The sequence below is a fragment of the Epinephelus fuscoguttatus genome, linkage group LG2 (genome assembly GCF_011397635.1).
Source record: "Epinephelus fuscoguttatus linkage group LG2, E.fuscoguttatus.final_Chr_v1".
In the NCBI taxonomy this organism is placed as follows: domain Eukaryota; kingdom Metazoa; phylum Chordata; class Actinopteri; order Perciformes; family Serranidae; genus Epinephelus; species Epinephelus fuscoguttatus.
This window is the reverse complement of record NC_064753.1, coordinates 5,784,556-5,799,072: the sequence shown is the minus strand read 5'-3', so window position 1 is coordinate 5,799,072 and position 14,517 is coordinate 5,784,556. Positions and strand designations below refer to the sequence as shown.

Genomic DNA, 14,517 nt, shown 5'->3' with positions numbered 1-14,517 from the left:
AATACGTTATAGCTTAATTGATATAGTGGCCAGTGTCTTATTAGCTTTTTACCACTTAACCAAACTGTTCAAATATTTATGGTGTTTACATTTTGTTCCAGTCTGATTGAATGCTGAAAAGTATTTACCTTTCCTTTAAGATGTCCATACTTAATGAATATTAATGTGAGTTAGATAAATGGAGCTAATTTCTGAGGTTATCTCTTCAATGGTAATCTTTACATCTTTGCACGCTGTGGGACACAAATTAGCATGTTGCAACTCAAGCTGTGTAACTGTTACATAATCCAAATACGCCCGCTGTGACCCTGATGTGATATGACCCATTAAATGAGTGAGCCTCGCATGACATGATGGCGTGATGGCAGGGCACACGAGTCCTTTTTCATCTTTCAGGAGCTGCTTCTCGCTCACACTCACATTTCTAATTGTGAATACTCCTGATTCCACGACCCATTTCCTCGCTCCCTCAGCTTGAAAAGAGTTAAATTTAGTTCAAGCTGCCAGAGCGGCTACAGTGAGATGGTTTTGTTTCTGACGGAGAAAGTGGGACACTGGAAACAAGGCCACATCAAAGCAGGTTTTCGTCGCTAAACGACCCCCCCCCCCCCCCCATTTTACTCCTCCACAGGGAACTATGGCTTCATGGACCAGATTGCAGCTCTGAAGTGGGTCCAGAGGAACATCCACGTGTTTGGAGGAGATCCTGGGAAAGTCACTATAATTGGACAAAGCTCAGGTATGAAAACAATGAAAAAAGCACATGAAATGTGTCAGTAGGTCCTGCTGTGATAAATACGGTCTGTCAAACCTGCTATAAAAGTTCTGATATTTTCCAACAGCACCAGCAGTGATTAATTCTTAGTAAAGGTTTGCTGTAATCAAAGGGACAATTTCTCATTTTCAAACGCTTTACCTACACTCTGAAATTGGTAGAGCATGTTTCCTTCAGGTGTTGTGATTACAGGCAGTAAAGTTAAAGGGATAGTTTGGATATTTTAAGTGTTATATGTTATGTGTTATACATAGTTAGTGTAATACCTACAGTAGATGGCAGTCGGTATGAGTGGTGAAAATCACCAGTTTCATCACAATACAATATTATATTGATTCTTTGGACAACAATACAATATTTGCCAATATTACAAAGTCTGCCAGGATACCATTTTGTTTCAGTGATATTCAGGGGACTGTGATCGACATGAGACGATATCATCTGCCTATTTAACACAATCTGTCTTTACTGTTTTTGGCCATTAAAGATAAAAACAACAAAATACTAAGTGCAGTAAGTTTAGTTTAACCTCAATCCACTAACACACATAAAACAGCACCTGGGATCAGTTAACCCACAGGGCTCTCTGCCGGAAAGTCCTTTCTGGAAGAACTCTTTTCATATTAACCCAAACCATCATCTTTTTCATAAAACTTGAGGTCTATCTGGCTTAAAACCCTGAAGGCAAACTTCTCCAAACAGCCGTAAAACATGGACCAACAACAAGATCAGTCAAGAAAAGTATCAAGTTCAGCTCAATAGTAACTGTAAAGGTTCATGGACACAACAATTGTTTTTTCTAGTCACACATTATTAGCTTAAGCATGTTTACATAGCATAAATTAGCCTAGCGGCTAGCAGAGTTTTTTCCTCTACTTACAGCTTAACAAATTACATGTAAGGTTATTATTTTTCTTACTCACCATTGGTTTAAGTCACTGCATCTCCCGACAGAACAGCACATTTGAATTTCAGTCACATGCACGTTTTTTAAAGCAGCTGTGTGGAACTTTATGTTTTCGTTGATTATAGTTCCCCTCTGAATTTCTTATAAACTGAGGACAACTGCCTGCTGTATATTTGTGTTTATGGTCACAGTCATAGATAATTTTGTGGCGTTTGTTGTAGACTAGACAAAAGCGGTTCACATCATTTAACATTACATTTAGCTTGCTTATAACTTCCATGTCGTTATATATTGAAGTGAAACAACGTCTGTTGTTCAACAGTGACATAGAATTTTAAAAATAGATGGCGTAACCTAAAGATGATGATATGGATTGATGTTTTCACTTTGCTTCAATGACATTGGATTGTTGATCATTGAATCTCAGTGATCACTTTGGAGTAGCAGGCTGGAGTACCACCACGGAAGTTAAGACATATTTATACCGCCTATGCATAACCTAGGAACCTGTAAAAGAAGGAAGGGTCATAAGAAAACAAAGAGTGCGTGACGTTGATTGATGTTTTTTAACTAAATTTGTTTTCTGTGGTATTGGTCTCCAAACAGATCACGGCTCTGTCTAAAGACCCTGTTTGGTCCAAAATAGCTAACAATATATCATGATACATGACCAAACCATCCTGACCTGTCTGATGATTATAACCAGAACAATTTATTAATGGCTCTGATTAGTATTTGGCTGGCATCAAGATTCTGGTAAATATCCATCAGACTTGACCATATGCTGTAATGCCTTGCAGTTTTACATTCTTACATTAGTATGTATTATTAACTAGCTGCTAGCACACACAGAAATCATGACCACATCCATGGTCACTTAATCCAACGATTAAGCTTGAAACTGTCACTCACCAACACCATAGCTCTCTGTCTGTTTGTTTAACACCTTCACAAGCATTACTTCTTACTAACTAACTAACTTACTCTTACTAACGGTTTGCTGGCTAACAGTAGCTAAACAAAGTGCAAATGCTAGCTTAATTGACCAACAAAGAAATAAGCCCCACATTAGTGCCGTATTTGGTGGAAGCATTTTTATGTCAAATGTGAAACAACACAGATATGATGTCTTATAGTGGTATTTGTCATTCCCAACCCAACAATAGAAGAAGCATCAAAGCATGGCACCAATGCAAAATTGAAATTCTGAAAGTCCCACTCTTGGCAGCAGTACCAGCTAGCTTGTGCCCTTTCTGGGCCTCCAGCTTCCACGCAAGATCAGTCTCTTTCTATTTCAGCTTGTTCAATCTCCCTCCACAAAAGTTCTTTTTCTCTATACTCTGGTTCATTAAAGGATCCTTTTGTCTCCACAGTGAGCAGTATTTTTGTTGTTGCTGTCATAGTCACTCATTATTATTTTATACCTCCATGTCAGCGATAGCTGTAGGAGGCATTATGTTTTTGGGGTGTCCCACTGTCCATCCATCTCTCTGTATGTACATCCTTCTGTCTGTCCCATTCTGATGAACCCAGTATCTTAAGAACAACTTGAGGGAATTTCCTCAAATTTAGCACAAATGTCCATGTGGACTCAGCAATCAGCTGATTAAAATTTGGTGGTTGAAGGTCAAAGGTCAAGATCACTGTTACCTTACAAAACACATTTTTGGCCATAACTCAGAAATTACTAAGATAATTATATATATAAAAAAAATCACACAATTGTTGACTAAGATAACATGATGAAGTGGTGAAATTTTATATCCCAAAGTTTAAGTTCAGTTCTCTGGCCTCAGTGTCATATCTCCGGAACAGAGGCAGAGACATTTGGTCAGATACTGAAATGGTGACTCTAATCTTGGGCGTCCACCTTGAAACTGTGTTGATTATATATAGATTATATTATATATCTTCTGTACTGTGTGGGTAGGATATGTGTAAAGTATCCCTGTTTTTGCAACTTGATGGGTTCATGGAGGCATATAACTTTGAGGCAGTAATTTTAATCTTGTATTTATTGTTGCCTTTATAAACTAGTGAAAGTCTGACCCAAACAGCTTCTCTGCAGTGTAATTGCGCTTGTGTGTAGTATTAAGATGGAAGTTCTGCGGTTAAGAAAATACAGCGCCAAAGGAAAGGGCTGTCTGACAGCAAGGTATAGATGTGAAAACATTCTAAATACATAGTACACTCAAACTGATATTGATTTTTTTTAGGTGGCTAAAATACATTTTACTGCTGCACCTGTCCACATTAGTACATTTTATAGCTTCTGTTCCAGTACTCGTGCCCACTTCTTCAAAATGGGGTGTGCCGACTGCTATCTACTCTCTACACTGAATACCTCAAACAACCCCATTTCAGAAAATCCAAAGTTAGAACCAGACCGTTGAGTTAAACCAACACTCCTGATGTGGTGCTGAAATATTTCACCTGCTCTTATTCTTTGAACTGTGGAAGGTGGGACATCAGTTTGGACCATGATGATGTCTCCGCTGGCAAAGGGTCTCTTCCATATGGCGGTGGACATGAGTGGCTCGTACATCTACAATGCGACACTTGAACAGGCTGAGTCTGACAACTTAGTTTTCCTACAGAAGACGGGCTGCAAAGACCTAACCTGCCTCAGACATCTCCCTGTCAAACAGGTCCTACAGGTAGGAGACAGACCACATCTCCACTTTCTCCACAGCTGCTCTCAACGTAGCATTTTGGTGTAATTAAAGTCATTAAAATTCTAATAGCAGAAAAAATACAGCACAGTACTTATTCTGGTTTTAATATTCCCTTTAATATTTGAGGATTTCATAAAATGTCTGATTCATAGCTCATCATTTCAATATAATGAGACATTTTGATGGATTATAAAGTCACATCCAGGTATTAGAGCACCTGAATGAAAGTTTCTAATTTTACCGTAAGAGTTAATGAAGAAATTGGACACTAAACTTAATGGAAAGTTTTTAATTTTTAACTTTTTTACTGTTAAACTTCAGAAGGTAGAATCTGCAGCTATAACTTAACAAATGTATTCTACACCTTCACTCTGAAACCCCATTAAGATTTATTCAATAAAAGATGCTCTGCAGAGAAGCAAAACTAAAGTCATTTAAAAAAATGAGCTCCCATTCTGCATGTCCCACCATAACCTCGGGATGAATTATGAATAATGTATTTTATGAAATGAAATAACATACGAGCCCAGTCACTAAAAAGAATGACTACTGCACTTTAATAAGCACAGCAGTCATCATACTGTTATTACTGTTATTAGGTTTTTAAAATGTCACATTAAACTTTTCTAGCTGCCACTCAGGTTGATTCTCAGACCTTGAACAGCATGTTTAAGTTTTTTGCTTCCTCTTCTTTTTATTTGAATGTTTTTTTATGCCTCTGTGCTGGTAATAGCTGTGGCTGTCTGTCCAGCGGCCCCATTATTGTGAATGGGATATCTTAAAAACACCTTGCTGGAATTTTTTTTTCAAATATGACACAAATGTTCATTTGGACTTAACAACAGTCTTATCATTTTTGGTGGTCATAGGTCATCTGTCTCATTTTCGTGAACACATTGGGCTCTAGTTTCCCGGCGCAGTGCAGGGTGGTGAACCCCGCGCAGAGCTAGTTTCGAGCAGCGCAACCCGAGGCGCGCTCAGTTTGGTAGTTTGGCAGACCGAGGTGCGCTGAGATGGGTGTGGCGGCGCAGCAGGGGGAGGTGTCGACAGATGCAGCTTGGCGCAGTGACAGTTTCGTGCCAAAAGGCTTCGCCGAAGGTGCGCTAAAAGCTTGCCAGCTGAAACCAGGTCTACTGTCAGCGCAGGCGGAGCGCAGCCGGTGTAAGCCGAAGTTTGGCTGACCGGCGGACAGTGCACACACGTCACCAAAACCTCACAGGCAGGTTTCCAGAATATCAGGCACATTAACAATGCAATAAATACCCAAAAAACCACTATTCAATGCAACTATCTGCAATCAGCACATAAATGTATCTCTATATCGTCTGTCCCGTCACATCTGATGTCAGATCAAAGGGGACTGGCACCGTTTGGCACGTTTGGCACGTTTGGCATGCATAATGGAAACCCAACCTGATTTGATTAACACAGCTGCAAACTAATGAGTTCACATCCCTCTCAGCCAACCACAAACAGCCACAGCATCAGATAGGGAGTATATATTCAGCATCTGTCATCTTAGAAAAGTCAAAAGAAAAGAAACAGAGTGAGACTGCGAGAGAGAAAGAGAGCGCACACGCGCGCACGAGAGAAACTCAGTTCAGAGAGAAACTCATTGATTTACAATTGTGGTGACCTCCTCCCAGGCTACCTTTGCATCATCAGCCCGGGGAGGTCTGCTCGCAGTTCCATATATTCGGACACTGCGAGCTTGGACCTCCTGGACCAAAACATCAGGTTCCTCCTGGGAGATGTTTGGCCGTCTGACGCTGCTGCTCTCTTCTGCCATGGCAGAAAACTCTCATTACGCCTTCACGCGGCGCATTTAAGGGCGAGGAGAGGGGCTCATTTGATTGGTGTGATGTATGTAAAACCCACTCCACGCCTTCTCTCCTCCCTCCTTCCGACTTGCGCAGGTAGGAGGGACGGAGGTGGGAAAGAGGAGTAGCTGTGCCAGGCGCACAGTGTGCCAAACTTGCAAAATCCGCCTGGCCACACCCAGTTGGCAAAGCACAGGTGTGCTGCGCCTCCACCTCGCCCGGTCTGCGAAACTAGAGCCCATAATCTCAAGGAATTTCTCCAAATTTGGCACAAGCATCCACTTTGAGATAAAGATGAAATTATTAGAACCTAGTGGTAAAAGGTCAAGGTCACTGTGACCTCATTCATCACATTCTCATGGTTGTGGTTTCTCAAGAACACCTTCAGTATATTTTCTCAAAATTGGCAAAAACGTCCACCTGGACTCAAGAATGAACTGATTAGATTTTGGTGTCAAAGGTCACTGTGACCTCATTGTTTCTAGCCATAACTGGGGGATTCATACAGTATGCTTATAATGACAAAATTTCACATAAATGTCCAGTAGGATAAAATGATGACGTGATGACATTTTATACCCAAAAGGTCAAAGGTCAGCTTTGAGGGTCGCCTGTTCGAGTCCCCGTCCAGATCAAAATATGGAGCGTGGACTGGTGGCTAGAGAGGTGCCAGTTCACCTCTTGGGCACTGCCGAGGTGCTCTTGAGCAAGGCACCGAACCCCCCAACCGCTCGGGGCGCCTCACCAAGGGCAGCCCCCTCACTCTGACATCCCTCCAATTTGTGCATGTATAGGTCCTGTTTGTGCATGTGTGTGTCTTTCGGACCTGTGTGTAATTGACAAGCAAGAGTGAAAACGGTGAATTTCTCCTCAGGGGGATTAATAAAGTAAATAAACTTATAGCTCCTCTGTGCAGCCAAGAAGATGTGTTTGAAGCATACACATGTTTTCACAGACATGGATATAAACTGTAAGTGCAACTTGAAGGGTTTGTGTAGGCATACAACTGTGAGTTTGTTTTTGTTTGTTTGTTTTTTGCAAGATTTGTTTGATATACTGGCCTCTTTTTTCTTTATTTGTCCCTAAAATAAGTGAAATTTATGTAATAATTTAGCGTTCTTGATCTTTAATTCTTGATTTAAAGGCAGTACAGTAAACCTACAGTGTCACAATTAATGTATCTACTAACAAGTATTGTGTTTATCAAAGTCTGTTATATTTTCTTCCTCTGTGCCATAGAGCTCCGTAGTTGTCCATAAACTATGAAAAAACACATCAGTGAGCCATACTGTCACACTGGGTGACATATGCCTTCACTACCATGAACACACACACTGGTATTCATTTGGACTCAAACCCATATACAACGTCCTGCTGCCACAAATAATCATTAGTGCCCCAAACGTGGATTTAATTTGCCGCTGAGGATAGTCCCCAATATATGCACTATTTTCTCCTGTTGTTTGATAAAAACTACGATGAGCAGCTGTTTCAGTGATTTACGGAACCTTTTAAAAGCTATTATATTTGTGAGTTGTTTTTAAAGATTCACATCTTCATTAGGAACCAAGGGGCTAATTAAGGGTTCACAGACATGATGTTTCTGTCTTCAGATCATTAACTTCATTCTGATGAACATTTATAGATCAGTGCAATAAAAAGCTGCAGTCATATGGCTAACTGAAAAGAAAAATAGAAAAACTGAGGTGTTAAAAGATAAAATGAACAAGAGAAAGGTATGTGAAATAAATGAAGTTTTACTAAGGGATGGACGAAAATAGGTTTTTCGCTGATATCCAGTATCTGATATGCCAATATGTAACAACTCATTTGACTGATGACCTATACCGATATCGATATAGCCACTTTTTTCCCCACCTAATTTTAGTGATCATCAAGTCTCTTCTGTAGGGGAATTAACATCATATTATGCATGCATACTCTTATTGTGACAGCCCACCAGCAGATGGAAACATGAAATAGAATGCCATTTAGTGTATGTAATATTCATTCATTGTGCAAAATAAGAAAAGACATGTTGGCTGATTCCAGTATTTCATTTTAAAACCAATATCAGCCAATACAGACGCTAATATTATCATTAGCATGCTGGTTTTCATTTATTTTATCAACTTAATTGGTGGTAAAGATAAAAAATGAAAAGGCTTTGTCTCTTTTTATCAGCTTATAGAAAATTTAAGGAAAAGTGTAAAGCTTTTTATTTTTCTCATACTCCATTTTCATTATTTATCTAATAGTATTATTTGTTAATGTAGCCTGTGGCTAACCCCAAACAGCATGAGAAATGCTGCATAGTCGTGATTTCAGTTTTGACCAAAATAATCGTGATTATAATTTTTTTCCATAATTGAGCAGCCCTACTCCGCAGTGTGTAACACAGAGAGCAGAGGAGGATTGTAAACGTGCACCGTGTAGAGACAGAAAGGACATGCCGCCCCCCCAGTGTAATGGTAAGGGAAACACTGCCGTATGATAAGAAAGGGGCCCGGTGGAAAGCGATCACGGATGCAGTCACGATGTATATTGCAAGCGATATGGTGCCCATATGTACCTAGGAAAAGTCGGGGTCTATTCACATGCTGAAAGTTTTGGACCCCAGGTATGTGCTACCAGGCCGCAAATATTTTTCTGAAAATTGATTTTAAGTTGAGGGAAAAAAATCAATTTAAATCGTCAATCGGATTTGTTGTTTAAGACATGTGGGACAACTCGTTTTTTTTTTTTTTGTTTTGTTTTGTTTTTTACTTTTTTTTGTTTGTTACGTTGTATGTTGACGATGCATCCCTAAAGCTCCAAGGTCAAAAAAGGAAAATATTGTAATTTAATAATCAGTCAAAAAAAACAGTCTGGACAAAATACTGTGTGTCTGAACTTCCATGGGTATAAACATCAAATCAGTCAAATTAGCAGCTTTACTCTCTTCTCCCAGTACTTTTTAATCCATAAAATATTCATAACTGCCTTCTAAAAATCAAAACTCTCTCCCCCTCCCAGGCTATCCCGTGGCAGGAGTACCCCTCCTGGGCAGCAGATGAGATGACAGACCTCCCTGTCAAAGGGCGCTTCATCGGCCCGGTTGCGGTGGTGGATGGATATGTTGTCGAAGCTCCACCTTTTGAGGTGTGGGAGAAGAAAGGATACTACAATGACGTTCCTTTTGTCATTGGGACGACAGAGCAGGAGCCTGACTTCAGGTGAGGGTTCATGTGTTTCAGATTCATTGCTGTCAGCTGTCACTGTTTATTTATTTATTTTATTTATTTAAGTTAGAAGGGACAGTGCACATTCATGAACATTTGCATGTAAATATGCCGGATTATAGCCCCAGGCTAATTTTCATCCGTAGTCCCTTGGCAGGTTGATCTTACAGAGTAGTAAAAATGTTAGAAGAAAGGAAAGGAAGAAAAACATGTGATAGTGAATACATTAGATCACCGAGGACAAAAGGAGAAAAAAATACATACCTTATAAGAGAAAACATAACAACATGGTGTACAAACATCAAAAACCGGGGCCATTGAATTGAATGTCTGTCCAGTCCGGTGTATGAAATTGAGTCCAGATAAAGTGTTATGTGCTGTGGTTATTGCATGATGCCCATAATTACATATTTCATCTAAAGTGCGGATGCTGACATGAATATATAAACGCCAGCAGTCATGAAGTACAATTTGAGTCCATATAAAATACTGTACGTTTAAATTATTGCACAATGCCCGTGTGGATATTAAAAAAAAAAAAAAAGACAAGAAACAGTAACTAATTGAGTCCATATAGAATTCAATGTCGGAGTTATTGCACAATGCCCATAAAGCACAATTTTCAAGTATTTCCACTATAAGTGCTAGTGCTGATACATAATTACACAGTCACGTTTCACAAAGTGCTAAGTGCAGGTGATATTGCACTATGCCCATGAAGTGCTACATGCTGGTATTTAAGTGAAGAATATACTACCTATGATTACATATCTGATTATTTCTGAGCCACACTTTTAAGTGACCTTGAAAATAGCAAAGCTGGAGCTTTCTCTGATTGAGGGTGGTAAGGTGTTTCATAAAGTGCTTCCTCTGAAAGACAGAGCATTTTGACCAAAGGTGGTACGTCTCAGTGGCACCTCGTAATCACCTCTAACAGTGGTTCTAGTAGTTCGAGTTGAGGAGTTATTGATTGTCATTTGTTTAATGTGTTCAGACAGTGGCGGTGATGCAACTGTCTTCTGTCCTCTGTGTTTCCTCTGCAGCCCTCCATTTGCAAACATCTCCATGTGGACCTGGGGGGACTACGAGTGGTTTGTAACAGGTAACAGCTGCTGTGGGTACACTGGTTACTGAATGTAAAATAGCGCTGATGTATGCCTTATGTTGAGACACTTTCATTCACACTCACTCAGTCACATAGATGTCTCAATGGTCATACTGCAAATGATGCCTATTTTTGTTGGCTCTGCTCCACTCCTGAGGGTGGTGGTACTGTGGTAGCTCCTTAAGCTGGTAACTGCCAAGAATGTCAGAAGAAGAATAACAACAGAAACAACACACTACAAATAGGCTAAAAGGCAAGCTAGCTCCATTGTGTTTGATAACATTGTTGTTTTTGTTGCCATTTGCGGAGCCTGGGCTACCTACAGAGACCAGACTTTTTCAGAGCATATTCAGAGGACATGCAGCTAGCGGATTGTGAGGAGATGTTTGCTGTATGTGACAAAAAGTTTTCAAGCTTAGGAAGACTTAGAGAGCCTTTAAAGAGAACTGTATTCTTTCATGCACACATGCACGCACACACACGTACACATTAAAAAGTATAAAATGTAAGTACATAAAACAGAGCAAAGTGCAGTGTGCTTGCTTTTGAAATAATGTAATACTTATGCAATACTTATTGCAGCTACAGGTGACTGAAGTTCAACTCTTCCCCAGTATTGTAAATAGGACTTAAAGCATTCATGTTTTCTCACAGGTGAGTTTTAATTTCTCCATAAATACAATACGATATTAGACCAATTATAGCCCGTCACAGCATTGTACATTGTCGGCTCAGATCATGTTGTTTCAACTCATGTAGATGACAACTGTAATTTTAAACTCAACACTTCCTGTATCCATTTAAAGTTAAACGCTTTTAATAATTTCAGTTTAGAGAACCCCTTCATCTTCTAAAAAGTCTTTTATTGTGAAACATTTGCAGGAACTTGTGGAAGATTAAGTGACTGGCATAATTTACAAGCAGTACTTCAAATGTAGCTCCTGCCATCTGGTGGCACTTTTTTGTACAGTACATTACTACAAAAACATTTTGGCTGGCACATGGACAGCCACAGTGATTAAAATAACACTAATAACAATAAAAATTTGACAAAGAAAGATGACCGTGGATGACTGGTCACGGAACAAATGTGTAGTCCGTTTCACCTGTTGGCCAGGTCATGGCCAGACAAAAGTCTAATCTGACACAGTGACTGTCGGAACAGACAAAAATGTTGTGTAGTCTGAACCTGGCACTAGTATAAAAAAAAAAAATAACTTAAACTGGTTTTTTTTTTTTCTTCCCGTTTAAATTTTTTTTAGGAACTCAGAAAGATTATGCAGCTAAAACATGTTTTCATCTGCACAATTAAGATCAGACCTAGAAAATGGATCATCGGATTCATTTTTTCTCGCTTGCTTCTCAGGGGACTGTGTACTGTTCTGTTGTTTGCAGCAGTGGTTGTTTTTGGATGCACAACTATAATTGAGGACATTGGTTGAACATTTCTGTTTATAAAACTAAAATGCTCTCACTAAATATCTTGGACAATGCTAGCTGCCTATGGTTATTAAACATGCTATGTACATTATTTCTGTATGTATCTCCAGTCCCGTCTGTCACTGTCCTGTCACCTCTGTGCTCCACACAGATAAACTTCAGTCCTTCAATGAGAGTCTCCCCAGAGAGGCATTGGAACTGTATCCGAACTCTGCCCCCTGCCCCACCACAGACCGCTGTCCAGAGAGGGTCTACACCACCATGGTGTCTGACCTCAGGGTCACCTGTCCATTGAATGACCTGGCCTGGCGGGCTGCAGGTAAACTCATAAAGCATGTAGCTGTCTACATGTAAAACAGATCAATAATTGCTGATGATCAAAGTCAACTCAATGTTTATTTATGTATATAAAAGGGCCCAGACCGTGGATATCTTTGGAGGCAATCTCCATTTATTCCTGACAACAGGTGGTAAAAACAAAATCCTCCATCACACTAGCCTGAGTGTCAGACTGAAGCTCCCAGAACCTTCAGTCTGACATCGCCTCCATTGAAGGCGATTTACAAGGGGGAGGGAATTTGATTTTTCCCTAACCAATCAGTAGAGATCAACGACTCACCCAGAATCTGACTAGTATCATTAGTATCCATGTCTCGGGGGTGTTGAAAACAAACACTGCCGAACATTGCCCGTTTAAAATGTCTCCGTCGTCGTGCACACCCAGCTGCATCGCCGTTAAATCCAGTTTAGCAGCTTCCTTAATTTGGTCTTCCATTAACGCGAGTAGTGGCGAAATACCTCGATAGCATCGTTAATGTGGTCTGTAGGATCTGTAGCGGTCAATCAATCAATCAATCAATCAATTTTATTTATACAGCCCAATATCACAAATCACAATTTGCCTCACAGGGCTTTACAGCATACGACATCCCTCTGTCCTTAGGACCCTCGCAGCGGATAAGGAAAAACTCCCCAAAAAAACCCTTTAACGGGGAAAAAAAACAGTAGAAACCTCAGGAAGAGCAACTGAGGAGGGATCCCTCTTCCAGGACGGACAGACGTCGTAGATGTCGTACAGAACAGATCAACATAACAAATTAACAGTAATCCACATGACACAATGAGACAGAGAGAGAGAGAGGGAGAGAGAGAGAGAGAGAGAGAGAGAGATGCAGGTAATGACAGTAGCTTACAACAACGTCGCCATTGTTGCTATCCTCACCAGTTACCCACCGGCGTATAGCTTGACATCAGCATGGCACTGATTGGCTAATCGCTAGACCCGCCCCCACCCCCGATGTTCATTGGTCCGTCGATCGTTAGGACGAGATAAATCGCAAATTCATTTCAGTATGCCAGACCAGAGATGCAAGCCTACTCAGTTGAGTGGGCGGGGTCTATGGTCTGGAACCAGGCTACCATCACACACAACCGTACAAACTCCAGCCCCTCTCCCATGGAGCACAACAGCAAAGGGGAGAGGCAAGGCAGGAGATATCCCTTTATAGATGGGGTACCCCCAGAGGTGAACGTAGGGGTACAAAAACTGGTTATCAAACATTCCACATATTGTGTGTGGAGGCGTAAGCATGTCAGGTAACATCTGAAACAAAGTTTGTGGAATTATAATACTTAATATTACAAATGTACATTTAATTTATCACACATATCGCTGCAGTACAATTGACCCTGTTACATATATGTGTGTGTGTGTGTGTGTGTGTGAGTGTGTGTATGGCCCAATGTCACAAATTTGTCTCAAGGGGACTTATAGTCTGTACAGAAAACCATACCCTCTGTCCTCAGAACCTCAATTCAGATTAGGAAGATAAAAAACAAACATATTAACGGGGAAAAATGGAGGAAACCTCAGGAAGAGTAACACTGGAGGGAGTTCTCACAGGAAAAAGATATTGTGTACCAACGTAATAAAAGTGCAATGTGGTATTTAGAATCTCATGATGAAAAAAAAAAACGAGATTATGAACATATATGAAGAAGATGGACCCAGAGGATGTCAAGCAGCTTCCAGGTGTCTCATATAGAGCCTGAGTCACACGATCTCCCCTCCACCATGTAACCAGGAAAGGGAACAAACAACACCAACACCCAAGAGGCCAAACTAAGGCACAGCTCTAATATGAAAACCATCAGTGTTCTGGGTCCTGTGGAATCGAGACTAGGATAAATAATTTATCATTAATAAATAAATTCAGTCATTTGTGACCAAGATATGAGTCAGATGATTTGTTTCAAATATCAGGAGGTACCTTTTCACTGAGTGTTTTTGACCAGAGTAAGGATTGTACAGCAGCTTTAAAGGCGCCCTGTGGAGGCCTCTGGTAAGCAGCCAAAAGTTGTTTTTAAATTCAGTCAGAGGATACGGCCGCTGCTATCTTGTTTTGGAACCAGTCAGTGCAGTTACAATCTCCACTGTTATCAAGTTCCTTCGAGTTCCTTCCTTGGTACACACAGCTGTCAATCATGACTTAAGTACCATGCCCCCCCAGGGGGTGAACAAGATGTTTTGGCCTCACATTTGGGGTTCTGTCCTCTTGTCCATCCAGTTTTGGG

General features: G+C 40.5%; 1 protein-coding gene across 1 annotated transcript in view; it reads left to right on the top strand.

Moving 5' to 3' along the window:
* Window positions 1–14,517, top strand: part of si:ch211-71n6.4 (para-nitrobenzyl esterase) — a 40,998-nt gene that overhangs the window by 20,630 nt on the left and 5,851 nt on the right. Inside the window, exons 4-8 of the mRNA XM_049596574.1 lie at window positions 632–739; window positions 4,143–4,339; window positions 9,193–9,392; window positions 10,442–10,500; window positions 12,095–12,262. Of these exons, the coding sequence (XP_049452531.1) occupies window positions 632–739; window positions 4,143–4,339; window positions 9,193–9,392; window positions 10,442–10,500; window positions 12,095–12,262 (732 nt within the window). The remainder of the gene's footprint in view (window positions 1–631; window positions 740–4,142; window positions 4,340–9,192; window positions 9,393–10,441; window positions 10,501–12,094; window positions 12,263–14,517) is intronic.